The sequence below is a fragment of the Haliaeetus leucocephalus genome, unplaced genomic scaffold (assembly GCF_000737465.1).
Source record: "Haliaeetus leucocephalus isolate CR32 unplaced genomic scaffold, Haliaeetus_leucocephalus-4.0 Scaffold189, whole genome shotgun sequence".
Classification (NCBI taxonomy): domain Eukaryota; kingdom Metazoa; phylum Chordata; class Aves; order Accipitriformes; family Accipitridae; genus Haliaeetus; species Haliaeetus leucocephalus.
In genome coordinates, this window is record NW_010972625.1 from 685,702 (window position 1) to 699,686 (window position 13,985).

Genomic DNA, 13,985 nt, shown 5'->3' on the forward strand with positions numbered 1-13,985 from the left:
GCGCCCTCTGGTGGGCAGAGGCGGCCGCTGCAGGCGGCGGGGGCTCCGCGCCCGTCTCCCGGGGGGCTCCCCCGGCGAGGGCCCGTTGCGGCCCCCGGAGGGCTCGCTCCCTCCGTAGTGCCGGGGTTGTCACCGTTTGTCCTTCAAGAGAGAAGGGCGCTCCTGCCGGCGCGGTCAGACGGCGGTCAGTACCCAGGGAGGCCCCTGGGGGAGCCACCAGTCCCGCTGCTCCACCTGCCTGTGGTCGAGGGGCACCTCTCCCGTCAGCTTTGCCTCGCACCCCTACAATCCACAGCTTCTGGGTTTCCCGGAGCCCTGCTGCAACCTCCCCTCTTCCAGTATCACCTCGGTCTCTTTATTCATGCTCGGTTTTCCCTTCCCCACCGCCTAAGCTGTTTCTTGGCTTAAGTGGTCCTTCACCCCTGCCTGGTGCTCACTTCTTCTTTATAAACTGTAACCCTATCCCCAACACTAAATATCTTTAATCTGGTAAAACAGGCTCTCTACATCCCAGGGCCTCTCCTGAGGCACAGTCCCACTGGGAAGACCCCTGCCCACAGGTTTGCTCTGCCCCATGGTACCACAGTTGGTCTGTGCTGGAGCTGGCAGAGCACGCAGATGCAGGAGGTGAACCTTGCTGCTCACGGCTGACAAAATTTGGGGTGCAGGGCTGCTTGCTCATCCCAGGGGCATTCCTGGCTATTGCAATGCTTTCAGCTTACTCCTTTGGGTGCAGAGCAATGGGTGTTACTACACAATCCTTCCTGCAGTGCTCCAGACCCTCCGCTGGTAAGGACTCGCAGATGTACTTGATCAGCACATTTCATGGAGCTGTCCAGTGATTTTGTGCCAAAGCTGTTAATAATGGTGTGGAATAGGATCAGATGTGGGGGTGAGTGCTGAGGCTTCTGCCTAGCCTGGCAGTTGCTGTGTCACTGCAGGATGCCATCACCTGCCTGTAAATCAGCTTTCTCAGCTCCTTTGCGAATGGCAGGAGATCACAGAGGTCCCCTGAGATCCCAGGCGGTGATGGAGCAAGTCACTGACATGGAAAGGTCCAAGCACCCATTCTGCATCCTGGCTCACCAGGGGCTGTGCCTCTGCTGAGACCTAGAGCTGGGGGGGGGACGCAGCTGTGCCATGTCACAGGGAGGGAGCCTGGGAGATGGAGGGCATCCCCCTGTCTATCTGCAGGTGGCATCAGGCCCCTGTCTTGGAGCCTCTTTTCATCTGCTGCTTTAGCAAAGTTTGGATGTGTTGGCTCTGAAGCATTTCTCTGGGCTCAAGACAAGAAACTGCTTTTAGCTCTGTGCTTCTGCCTTTGAAGCGTGCCCCAGTGAGTGTCAGCTAGGCCAGCTGTGGTGGCCTGGGTTGCATCTGTCCCAGGCTTCCTCTGCAAGGAAGGGAAAAGTCTCCCTTTGACAGAGGGGCTCCCACAGCCCCTTGCTCAAAGGCCTGGCGACGCACGAAGCGCTGCCCCCATCTGCCTTCCGTGCTCTCGGAGCTCTCCCCGGAGCCTTAATCCGTCTGGAGCGTGGGCTGCCTGCAAACTCCTCTGTGCTGCGGTGCGTGACGCCCCCCTGGGCCCCTTCTCCACTTCCCCAGCGGCCACGCAGCAGAGGCTGCGCCGGGGTCGGTGGGGCACAAAGCCGGTGGCGGGGGCCCGCCCTGACCCCCGGCCCTTGCCTGCTGAGTCCGCTGTGGGCAGCCCGCCTCTGCCGGCCTGTGGAGACCTGCAGGCGGCATCGGCAGCTCTGCCGGGCCACAAACACACCCAGGAGGGTGTGAGCAGGCAGCGGAGGAGCAGAGCAGGCAGGGCTCCGCCGCGCAGGGACACCCAGCTGAGAGCCCAGCCCCAGCACTCACCTCGCCTGCCGGCGTCCCAGCTGCGGGAACCCAACGTCTGCAGGGAGCAGGTATTTTGCCCTCTTGACTCGCTGCCCCGGGGCGGCAGCCCATGCCATGGGGATGCCGTGCCGCGCTGCTATGGGAGCTGCAGGAGAGCTGGCAGAGTGGCCAGGAGGGTGATCATCCTGGCCCTGCGTGCGGCTGAGGGGGGAGAGAAAAGAGGCTGCCCGTGCTGTTCCCATGCTCCGGAGAGCAGGGATGGGGAGCCCAGAGCTGACTGCGTGGCAGAGAGATGGGGCATGAGGCTGGGAGTGGGGGGTCTGGGCCAGGCTGTGCTGCCCTTGCGGTTTTGGGGTCACCCTGTTCCCCAAGCTGACCAGGAGCTCTGCCCTCCCTCCTGTGAGGTCAAGGGACAGCAGGGCTGGGCGCCAGCCTGGGCTGGCTCGGCCCTGCGACGGCAAGGGGATCTTGCCCTGCCCATGGCCAGCTGGTTGTCCTGTGCCAGCACCCCTGGGGCACAAAGGTCCCTGCAGGGCTGCAAGCAGATGCTGCCATGTCGGTGACTGTAGCAATGGGTTTGTCACCCATTCAAGCCCCTGCTGCCCCCTACACTAGGGCCGGGGGTATGCCGTGGGGGTTGTTTGGTGGGAGCTGAAGGAGGGCTCTTTCCAGCCCTGATGGACCCCCAGCTCCTGCTGTGCAGCTCTCCCCTTGGAGCTAGAGCAGAAGCTGAGCAGGGTCTGCTGCATGCCCAGCCCAGCTCTGTTTGGGACCTGAGCCTGGTGCAGGGGTGCTGCACAATAACTACAGGTGCCGCTGCTGCAGTCCTGCTCTGAGCTGGGGAACAGGGTGCCATTTTCCCTCTGAACCCTCCAGACAGCACTACTGGTGTAGATTTGTGGCGACTCCTGTGCCACTGCTCTGCCAAGCTCAAGTCCTGGCAAGAACAGCCCCTCTGAGCAGCTGAGTGCTGAAGTTTGGCTGGTGCCCACAGCCACTCCTACTGTACTTTGTACCCTGCGTGGGAGCCAGCTGGGGGGCAGGGGGCGGGTGGCAGGGTTTGCCTGAGCAGCTGCTGGCACCGGTGCTCTGCCTGTGTGAGCAGTGAGGGGGGCACAGGGTGAGAACCAGGGGATGCTGGCTGAGCCCACTGCTCCCTGATGGAAGTGGTGCATCTGCTTCTGGTGACAGCAGGGGTATGAGCCTGCAGCCAGAGCCCCTGGGCATCACGGAGGGAAACTGTCTGGTCCCATAGCTTCCTGCACTTGCGTTAGGGCTGGCTCCTTCGGTGCGATCACAAAGCAGATTACAGCTGCTGATTTGGTCCCTAGAAGATGGAGGGTGCAGCAGATGTGGGCACTGCTGTGCTGCTCACCGTCCCCTGCACCTTGGCTGGCTGGACCCGCTGATGGCAGCCCCCAGACCTCCCCCAGCCTGCAGAAGCCAGCAGGGCAGGTTAGAGGTCCTGCTCTTAGGTTGGTACCTGTCTGTGCATGCCCCAGTGGCCACTGCCCTGTGTGGATCCTGGGGGAGACTCTGCACCCCAGCCCTGGAGACCAACATATTGGTGGTATTTGGGAGCGAGGTACCATGCTGGGGTGCTGCTGTGTCATGGGGGGAGACCAGGCTGACCTTGGCCATAGCCAGGGCATGGCAGAGCCACTCTGGTGTAGCTGGCTGGGGCTGGGAGGGCTTGGGCTAGCTCTGCTGCCCATCTCCAGGGCCCAGGTTGGGATGGGGCATGGCCCTGCTAGGCACACCCTTGCCCTCAACATTGGAGAGGATGTGGCTGGGAGGATGTGGTCAGCTGGCTCCCAAGCCTGGCTCAGTGGTCGCAGTGAAATGAGAGTCTGGCTTAATCTGTGGGGTTATAGTGTTGCATGGGGTGCCTGGCCTGTTGGGGAGGTTGGGATGAGGAGGGGGAGCAGCTCCACAGCAGGACAAGCCATCATAAACATGGGGTTTCTCAGGGTGGATAAAGGGAGACCTTCTTTGGGGCTCCCTGCTTCCTCCAGCCAAGCACCGGCTATCTGGGGACCGCAGCAAAGTGTCCTGGCCCTCTCCCCTTCCTAGTGTGTAGGGAACCCAGTGGTAGCCCTGAACCCAGCCTGGGTGTCCGTGAATGTAGCAATGGGTTCCCCCCCCTAACTGCTGCTCCCCCCCTTGCCCCCCATAGCACTTAGACTGACAGCCATCCAGTGCCTGCTCAGCTGCAGCTGATTCAGCCCCCCTGGGGACCCCTTGCTGTGCAAGCTGAGCTGGAGGGCTGCCAGGATGGTGCTGCGTCAGAGAGGACCTGGGTGGAGGACAGGGACTTCCCAGGCTGTTGCACGTACCCCCAACTGCATAGCAGGAGCCTGGGGCTGCAGTCTGGGGCTGCATGGTCCTTGCAGCTGGGCTGTTCTGTTTCAAGGTTGTGTCAAGCTGGCTGGAGAGGCTGCCAGCCCCTGGAGCCTGCACGGTGCCCCTGGCTCCCAGGTGGAGCACTGAACCCTGGCCTGGGGAGCAGGCCATGTTCCCTGCCAGCTCCCAGCTTGCTCAAGGTTGTTGAGCAAAGGGTCCCAGGGCAGCCTGCTGAACAGGTTGGGCTGCACCTCGTGCTGCCACTTTTTCCTGGCACCATGCCTTGCCTGAGGACATGGCCAGCAGCCCCACTGTGTCCCAGGGCTGTGGGGCAGCCACTTTGCTGGGGTACCTGGACCCAGGATGCTGCAGTGCCCAATCCCCACAGGGCCGGGGGGCAGTGTGCATTGGGAGATCTGTCCCAACACACTGTGTGCATCCTCCTCCAGGACGCCTGACCTTTGACCTGGGACAGCCCGGTGCTATGGCAGACCCCCCCGGCTGCTGCCGCTCCTGTGCCACCTGCCTGCTCTGCCTCTACAGCTGCCAGTGGATCACCGCCAAGAAGGAGAAGAGGAAGGGCCTGAGAACCACCAAGGTGATACCACGGGTGATGCTGAGCCGGGGCTGGCCAGCCCCTGCGTGGGAGGCTCAGAGTGGTGACTGGGGTGCAGAAGGGTTCTGGCTGGGGTGCTCAGCCTAGACCCCTTGCCACTGGTCCTGCTCCCCAGGGCTGAGCCCCAGGAGAGCTGGGGTGCTGCCTGGCACCCTCTCTGTCCAGGGACTACCCTAGCCTGGAGCAGTGAGAGGGTGAGCTCTCTGTTCCTGCTGGGAAGAGCAGCCCACTGGCAGCAGTGAGGCTGTCCCCTGCCCAAATGATCATGCATCTGTGGCCGGGCTCACGCGTGCCTGGAGCAGGGCGCTGTGCTCCCCGAGGGCTGAGCGTGGCAGGCAGGTCCTGGGGCGCTGAGTGCCTGGCAAGGCACGTGGGAGGCACGGTTCCTGGGCTGGGTGCGGCCCCTGCCGATGGGGTACTGGAAGGGGGTGTCCCCAGCAATTTCTAACTTGGGAGGGGTGAGGCCCTGGGATTCTGTGAGGTCTCCAACTCCCATGGGAGTGGCAGTGCCGCTGCTTGTCCTGTCTTGCCTGGAATGCGCAAGCTGGCCCAGGCTGCCAGGTGTCCCGCTCAGCACCTGTGGCACCCTTCACCTCGCTGCATTTGTGGGGCTGGGGTCTGGAGACCCTGAAGCTGGACCTGGCTTTGGCTGGGCAGGCAGGAGCAGTCTGCAGGCTCACCGCTGCAATGGCAGCTCTGAGGCACAGCACCCCTCTCCACCCAGCCTACAGATCACCCAACTAGAAGGGAACAGGACCTGGCTTTCTCCCCTTCCCGTGTACAAAGTCCCAGCCTGCTCCCAGGGGCTGCTGCATGGGAAAGGAGGCAGTTCTGCCACAGGGGCTGTCCTCCCCAGCCTGGCATAGGCAGCATTTTAGCTTGTAGGAGATGCTGGTCTGTCTTCCTGTAGCATGGGTCCAGCCAAAAGACCTCTCCTGGGGAGCTCTGTTTCCTCTCCATGGGGCAGCTCAGTGCCTGGACCCATGAGGCTGGTGCCTCCTGTGAACCCCTATGCACCCTGCTGCAGGCTGGCTGCTCCCCAGGGGTCTCAGCAACCTGGCCAGGGGCTAGGTGCCCTGCAGGTGTGTGCATAGCTGTCACCTCTGGCTTTCAGTGCGACTACAGCTGGTTCCTCTTCCTGTTCTGCGTCTTCCTGTTCACACTGGTGTGGCTCTACTTTGCCATCATCATCCTCAATGATTTCCACAACTTCAATGAGTGAGTAAGATCCCATGTCCAGCCTTGCTCCCCATGTCCCCTCTGCCCCTCTGACCATCTGCTTTGCTGGCAGGTTCATCTTCAAGCAGAGGAAGTTGTGGCTAGACTGGTCCCTCCTCCTGCTCATAGCTACAGCTGTGCTGATCACCTACTCAGCTGTGCTGCTGGTAAGCCCCACTGATCCTGCCTGGGCTAGTAGGGGTACAGAGCTGTGCTGAGGACAGGCTGGCTACCGTGCCCTGTGCAGAGCCAGGTGGAGCCCGCAGCGTTCAGCCTGCTGGAGCTGTGTCAGCCTGAGCATGGCCGGAGACCCTGCCTGTGTCAGGGGGCCAGAGCTCATGTGGCTAAGTCCTGTGCCCTTAAAGGGCTGAGGTGTGGCGTCTGACATCTCCTTGTTGTTACAGGTCCTTGCTTTGTGCTTGCAGCTCTGCGGCCAGCCCTTGAAGCTACACTGGCTGCACAAGGTGAGAGACTAGTGGTGCAGGGAGATGGTGCCTGGCCTGGCTGCTCTTGCACCTTGGGAAGCTGTGACCAGCCTACTGGGGCTGCGTATGGCTGCTGTGACACCACTGAGTGGTTGTGTGTCCCTGGTGAGCTGGGCTGCAGCTGTTAGTGCCCCAGCCACACTTCTCTGGGATGGGAATATTCCCCTTGCTCAAAGCATGCGGTTCAGAGCTCAGCTGCAAACACAAATGGGGGAAGTGGGGTCTCGGGCCTTGCAGGGGCTCAGAAGGAAGGGTAGAGGAGGATTCTGCCTGCCCTGCCAGGGCAGAGTCCAGCTGGCCTGCAGGATGCTGTGTGCTCCCCTAACTGCCCTGTGCCCTGCCCCACAGACCCTGCTGATCTTAACTGCCCTGGTGGTAGCTGCAGCCTTCATAGGGCTGGGAATAAAGTGGGCGGAGGAGTGGAGGAGTGCACGTGTCTCTCTGCAGGTGAGTCACCTCGATACCAGAGACTCCCTGAGACTCCCCCGCTGTACCCAGTACCTGGCCTGTGGGGATGAACTGAAGGGTGGTGACTGGAGCCCCTATCATGGCTGTATGCCATGAGGGTTAGCTCCCTGCCTTTGACTTCTGCTGCCTGGCCAGGCAAGGTGCTCCTCCTGCTCTTGCAGTCCTGCCTGGAGCAGCTGCAGTCCAGGGTGATGAACGGTGGCTGGACCAGAGCAAGGAGTCTGTTCAGTCCCCCCAGAAGCCTGTCCTTCCCTCCTTGGCACTGTGGCTCTTACAGCGGTGCTGGTTGCAGTGGCAGATCCCTGGCATTGGAGCATGTGGGTTTTGGGGACAGGGGCTGGGCTGGTGCCAGCTGACACCCTGCCTTTGCCTCCCCAGGCAACAGGTCCCTTCCTGCACATTGGAATTGTGGGGGGAATGACACTCCTTGCCTGGCCCCTGGCCAGCTTCATCTACCGCACCCACAACACAGGTAAGCCCCCTCCAAGGTCTCCACCTCCCTCCTCAGCTGGTGACCTGCTCCCTACCACCCAACTGAGTGGCACTGGTGGCAGAGTGGTGCACAGAGAGTATCAGTGCAGCAGGAACAGGTCCCCAGGACTCTGTCTGGTAGTAACACATGCTCTTGGTTGCTCCTTCTCATGACCAGCCCCTGGTGCAGCTTCAGCCCTTGTTGCTTTGGAGCTGAAGGAGGGCTATAGATGGCAGACTGAGTCTTGCAGAAGTGCTAGGTTGGGGTGCAAGGACATGTAGTGGGCCAAGAATAAATGTGCAGTGTTCCTGAGGCTGGGGATGCTATGCCTGACCTAGGGCAACCATAAGTTAATGCCAGGTGAAGCAGCCTTGGCTTATTCCTAATGGCCTGCAAAATACTTCCTCTGTACCTCACCCGTCTATCTTCTCTGTCTCTACCTACAGGTCTCAAGGTGTTTCTGCTGCTTGTGTACTGCACGGTGATGATTGTGCTGTATCTGGCTCCCCTGGGAATCACCTCCCCTTGCATCATGGAGGAGAACCAGCTGCCCCCCAAGCCAGCCCTGGTTGGCCACCGAGGAGCACCCATGGTGAGTGACCAGCAGCGTCCTGGCACAGTGGTCAGGGTGGATGGGGCAGGCTGCTCTGGCCAGCAAAAGCCAGGCTGTGCCTGGCTGTGGGGCACTGACATCAGACGCTTGCTGCTGCAGGCCTGGACGAGCTGTGGCCAGCCCAGTAGAGAGAGGTCCCCACACTAGCCAGGGCAGCACAGGGCTGGAGGATGGGTGGTGAGCACAGGGTGAGGCGGGTGGGTGCAGCAGCTGCAGGGCAGAGCTGCTTGCTGAGTGCTGCTGGACCAGGAGCAGGTGACTCTCAGCAGAAAGCCTGGCTGTGTAGTATGGGCTAGGAAGCAGGGGCTTGGCAGGCTCTGGCTGTCTGCACCCAGCCCTTTTCCATCCCCCATCCTACCAGGGTCATTCCAGTCTCATTGTGGTTGCCATAGAGCCCAGCCAAGCTGCTGGGTGCAGCTAGGCAGGGTGAGTGCCTGTCTCCAGCCCCTTCTTGCCCATGCCCTCTGCACTAACACCATTCTTTTTCCAGCTGGCCCCTGAAAACACCCTCATGTCACTGTACAAAGCGGTGGACTGTGATGTGCAAGTCTTTGAGACAGACGTCATGGTGAGGTAAAGGGGCAGCAGGGACTGGGAGGGAGGAAGGGGCCTGTGTATCCTGAGATGTCGCTTCTCACATGGGGCATTCTGGAACACACCTGGAGGACTGATATAGCCCGCATTTGGAGGCAGCCCTGTTCAAAGGGCTCTGCCATTCCCACCTTCCCAGTATGGGACTGGTTCCAGCTTGGTTTCACAATGATCTGGGAGAGGTATTGGGTTTCTGTCCTCCCTGTGCAAGTTGCCTTCCAGGGCATTAGGAAGGAGGCACCATCGGGGAGGGGCACTGCTTGGAAAAGAGACCCTGGCTCTAGTTCATCTCATGCAATCCTGCTATGGGGACAGCTGTTGCAGTGAGCAAGGAACTACTTGGTTCTTGTCTCGGTCTGTAGGTGCTCTGTGCTTTCTGGACACTCACATTTTTGCGTAAAGGACCACAAGTAGGCATAAGGGTGGCGGTTACCCTAGCAGGGTGGCTGGGAGGGGATAGAAATGCCAGGGCAGGGATAGGAGACAAACAGCTTGCAACACAGCTTCCCTCTCTGCTCCTTTGCCAGTGCTGACGGGGTCCCATTCCTCATGCATGACGAGGAACTCACCAGGACTACCAATGTGCAGGCTGTGTTCCCTGAGAGGGCTGCACTGAACAGCACCGCCTTCAACTGGACAGACCTCCAGCAGTTGGATGCTGGCAGCTGGTTCCTGGAGGTCAGGATGCCCCTGGGGTAGCTGGTCAGGGATGAGTGTGTTTCTGGCTAAAGTATGAGCACTGCCCTGGGGGAGGTTCCCTCTGGAGTGCTGTCCCTGGCAGACACCTGGACAGGGTACAGAAGCACTTCCATGCCTGCACGAATCCCTTGGGTGCGGTTATGCCCCAAGCTGGGGTTTGTTCTGACTCCTCAGCTGAGTCACGGAGGAGGCTGGTTTGAGGGGAGATGTCTCATGCGTTTGCTCTGAGCTGCACAGCCTGCCTGGGCTTGGAGGCAGCTGTGGCAAGGCTCTTTCCAAAAGGTGACTAACCAACTGCTGAGCTGCTCTGAATGCCCACAGGTGTTGGGGCTGCTTGAACTGTGCTGTTAGTGGGGAGAAGGGTGGAGGTGGCCCGTGGATGTGGAGGAGAAGGATCCGGGTGCCTGCCTGCACTGGAGAGCATGTGGAGAGGCCAGCATAGGAAACTGAGAGCCAGAGACAGACACCAGTTTGCGAAGTGGAAGCTTATGGGGAGTCTGCCTGTGATGACTAACTCTCTCGCACCCTTGCAGCGGAGGCCGTTTCCCACTGTGCAGAGTCTTTCTGCGGGCGATCGCTACCAGGTGGCTGAACAGAGGATCCCATCCCTGGAACAGGCACTAGAGGCAGCCAAGCAGAGCAATATCTCCATCATGTTCGACCTCCGGCCTGAGAACCACAGTGACTACCAGAGGTTCGTCAATGCCACCCTGGAAGTGATCTTACAGTCAGGCATCCCACTACAGCAGGTGAGCTGGCCACCACCCTGCTGTCACACCCCTGCCATGGTGGGACATGCCTCACCAACCCCACTGAGAATCCCTGCCACCCCATACAGCACATCCCCATATGTGATCCCTGCTGGGGAACCCTGCCCAGGCATCGGGTTCTCTAGCTGGGAGAAGTTGCCAATAATTAGGGGTTAATGCCTACAGCTTCAGACCGCTCCAAATACTCTGGTTCCCCAGCACTGGCCACCCTGGTGTGTAAACAGTGACTCAGTCTAGGGAGGGGACCAACATTGCTAGCAAGAGCAGGAAAACAGTGCTCAGGCCTTCACCTCCCCACAGTGTGCCACACCTCTCCGTGCACCTCCTGCTGCAACCTCCTGTGTTGCCTTTGCACTTCATCCAACCTCTGCAGCACAGGACACGTGCTGCCCTGAGGGGATGAATTAGCACCCAAATCGCTTTCCTTTCTTGACTTTTTGGGAATGTAGAGCACGAGGGGACACATCAAAGACTTGTACTGTAGTGCTGATCCAAGGTGCATTCTTGCTGCAGAGTTGGGGCCAAAAGGATGCACTGCTTGATCCATTCAAGGACCCAGAAAGGACACAACTGCTGCAGCTTCCTTAGGCTGGAACTGCTTTCTCCCCTCAGTGGAGCCTGTTGTGCTTACTTCTTGGCTGGGGCAAGCTCGTAGGAGACTGTCCTGGCTGAGATCCTCATGGAGGAGCTAAGCATGGAAGAAGGGGACAGGAAGCAGCTGTCTGAGCAGGCCATGTGTGCCTGGACCTGCAAGAAAATATTAGAAGAGAGCAAGCTCTCTGGAGCACTTCTCCTCTGCATGTACTCTCTGGCTCTCACCTAGGTCCTCTGGCTGCCGGATGGGTTCAGGGAACAGGTCAAACAGCAAGCCCCAGGCATTCAGCAAGTTTACGGCCGGAAGAGACTCCAGAATGAGAAGGAGCCACTGCTACATGTCAATCTGCCCTACCAGGACATGAGCTCTGAGGAGATCAGGTGAGAGCCCTGTGCCCAGGAGCCTGGCAGCTGTGGGGCCTGGACACTGTCCCAGCTCTCTCCCAGGGGCCAGCAGAAGTGAGGGCCAGCTGAGGCTGAGTTGCTGGTGCACTGCTGGGAAGGGCAGGGTGTGTGCTACAGCCTTGCAGACAAGCGTGCCTTATCAGGCAGGGCTGGTGCAGGGGATGGAGCTGGCTGCAGTCCTTTGCCTTGCCAGCAAATCTGCCCTGGGTCTGGCTCTCCAGACAGTTGCTCCATGTGGCTGCAAATGCTGGATCTCATCCCAGATATACAGTCCTCTCTGGCTGTACACTAAGTGTGCCAACACCCTGCTGTCTGCTGCTCTGACCATGGCTGTCCCTATGCAGGCAGTACCGCCAGGACAACATCTCTGTCAACTTGTATGTGGTGAACCAGCCTTGGCTCTTCTCTGTGCTGTGGTGCTCTGGGGTGAGCTCTGTCACCACCAACGCCTGCCAGGTGCTGAAGGAGATGAAACACCCCATCTGGCTGCTCGTAAGTGACCCTCCCATCCTTCATCCTGCCCCACAGCCCTGTGCCCCAGCCATTTGTGGGTCACTTTCTGCAGCAGCCCTGCAGGGTTCTGCCTGGAGGGTGGCTTTTGCCCAGTGCTGTACTAGCATGGGAACATGTGGCCCTGCAGAAGGGACTGCTGGCAAGCAGGCTGGGCTGTGCCACCAGCACACCACCCCTGGCTAGTGTTCATGGCTTGTCTTGTTGCCTTGCAGCCCAGCAGCACGTATCTCATGATCTGGATTGTTGTAGACTGCACTTCCTTCCTTGCCATCCTCTGGGCCTTCCTCTTGCTGAAGTATGTTTGATCTCTTTTGCCTTCCTGGGGCAGGTCTGGTGGGGGAGTCTGGAGTGTGCCCTGGGTGTCTGGTACATACCCAAACCCAGTCGTATCTGCTGCCACCCCTCTCTGGACTCAGATCCTGGGGGGTCCTCTCCTGTCTGGCTAAGTGAAACAGCAGTGTGTGGAGGCAGCTTTTGTCACCAGACTGAGGCTAAAAATCTGGCCTGACCCTTCCTTGAGCTGCTGGATGCCTTAGTTCACACTTACTAGCTCATTCTGCACCCCAAGGCTTGGTGGGCTGAGGCTGGGGGATCTTGGCCCTGCTCCTTTACCAGTGCTGCAACCACGGAGAGCAGATCCCTGTGGGACTGTGCGTCCTGTGGGGCCCCACAGGCTCCAGCTGGGAGCTCGGGGGAGGGAAGGGGGAGGCCAGACTGACATACTAACATCAATTCTATTCCATCTCCTAGGAAATGCTCCCAGAGAAGACGGCCAGCGGGTGAGTGTGCACAGATGTGAGCTCCCTGCCCTCAGAGCCACGCTGCGCCTGTGGGACTCTCCCTGGCAGGCAGTCAGCTTTCTCCAGCAGAACATGACAGAGTGGTTTGGGATGGCTGGGGGAGGGAAGGGAATCCCAGCCCAGGGAGTTCCTGTCCTGCACTTAGCAAACAGCCCTGTGGGAGAGCGCTGGGGAATCCCACATTCCCCCAGTCTCCTCAAACCTGCTTTTCAGGCCGCTTCACCTGTTGCTGTGGGATGGTGGCTGCCTGTGGTGACTCTTTTTTCTCTCCATCTCCACAGAGTCTGAGACGGATGTGCTGCTCACAAAGATCAACAGCTTGATGCAAGAGTGACCTCTCCAGCCTGCATCAGCCATGGGGCAGCCAGAGCCCTGCACAGCTCAAGTGGGGCGCGCTCCTCCGGCCAGCTTTGAGGCTCCTTTCCTTTGCAGACTCCTTCCTGAGCCTCCTGTCCCCCACAGCCTTCCCTGGTTCCTTGTGTGGTACACAACTGCCCTCAGCTGAAAAGACCCGGAACTGGGTTCCCAGTTCCCACTGGAGGAACTGGAGCCTTTGCAGGGGTTTCCTGGGGCAGGCTTGTGCCTGGGGGCTGAGTAGTTATCCAGCGGTGCTGGGGCCAAGGCCTCTGCCCTGGGCTTTGGTGACTAGTGGGGACTTGAGCCGCTGTTCGGTGCAGGGGAAGGGCAGCCTCTGCCTGTCACCAGCAGCTCTGCAGCTAGCGATGGGAAACCTTGTTTAAAGTGCTGCTCCCCTGGGGGCTGCCCAGCCCTACGGCTTGAGGAATAGGAAGGGGGGTAAAGGGGGCTGGCTTTTCACAAGATGAAGGGGGAGCTGAATTCTTCCCACCCCCATGCTGGACACAAGTCCTGCCCCTGCCCTGCTGTTGGCTTCATGCTTACAGGCCAGGGTGCTGGCACCCCATGCAGCAGTTAGTGCCTGTTGCTCTGGTGGGGAAAGGGAGCAGGGGGCTGGGGGTGGAGGGTATCTGGGGTTGGCAGGACCACGGTCAAGCTGCTCCTGCTGCTGCAAGGCTGCGGAGATGTGCGGGGGCGGGGAGTGGTGCACGCGGCGTCGGTCACTTTGCAGCAGGGCCTTGAACTCGGACAGGGGGGTCGGGTCAGTTTTCCGTGTTCCTGCCTATTTATGTCAATAAATCAGCGGAGCGGTAGACAGACCCCGAAGGGGTGACTTGGGCGTAAGCGCTTCCTTCCCCTCTCCCGCTCCCCTGCACCCCCCTACCTTTACCCGCAGGGTCCCGGCTGCCTGGACCGCTGCCGGCCCCGGGCGGGGGCAGCGCAGCCGGTGCCGGCCCGGGGCAGGCGGCGATCCGCGGTGCGTCCGTGCCATCTAGTGACAGCGCGGGGAAGCGGTGCCGGGGGCCGAGCGGCTCCTCCGGGCCGGGCCCTCCGCAGCGGGGAGGGAGGGGAGGCCGCGCCGGGCGTGCCCGCCGGGGTTCCCGGGGCGGGGTGCGCACGCCGAGCCGGCCCGGCAGCCCGGCGGGCTCCGAGCAGCCGCGCCCCGGGGATAGAAACCCGGGGTGCGCCCGGCT

At 60.5% G+C, this 13,985-nt stretch overlaps 1 protein-coding gene across 1 annotated transcript; it reads left to right on the forward strand.

Moving 5' to 3' along the window:
• Window positions 1-4,675: 4,675 nt before the first annotated feature.
• GDPD2 (glycerophosphodiester phosphodiesterase domain containing 2) lies at window positions 4,676-12,769 on the forward strand. The gene is made up of 15 exons (XM_010565276.1): window positions 4,676-4,789; window positions 5,922-6,025; window positions 6,099-6,192; window positions 6,430-6,489; window positions 6,859-6,957; window positions 7,357-7,450; window positions 7,897-8,042; window positions 8,554-8,636; window positions 9,182-9,332; window positions 9,887-10,102; window positions 10,947-11,098; window positions 11,467-11,614; window positions 11,848-11,930; window positions 12,386-12,414; window positions 12,717-12,769. The coding sequence occupies exons 1-15, from the start codon at window positions 4,676-4,678 to the stop codon at window positions 12,767-12,769; spliced, it is 1,626 nt and encodes a 541-aa protein (XP_010563578.1).
• Window positions 12,770-13,985: the final 1,216 nt, after the last annotated feature.

Bases quoted from the DNA above. Each gene is read 5' to 3' on its own strand.
- GDPD2 (XM_010565276.1), top strand. From the start codon at position 4,676: ATGGCAGACCCCCCCGGCTGCTGCCGCTCCTGTGCCACCTGCCTGCTC. The intron at 7,451-7,896 runs GTAAGCCCCCTC...CTCTACCTACAG, and splicing joins CTACCGCACCCACAACACAG to GTCTCAAGGTGTTTCTGCTG. The intron at 11,931-12,385 runs GTATGTTTGATC...TCCATCTCCTAG, and splicing joins TGGGCCTTCCTCTTGCTGAA to GAAATGCTCCCAGAGAAGAC.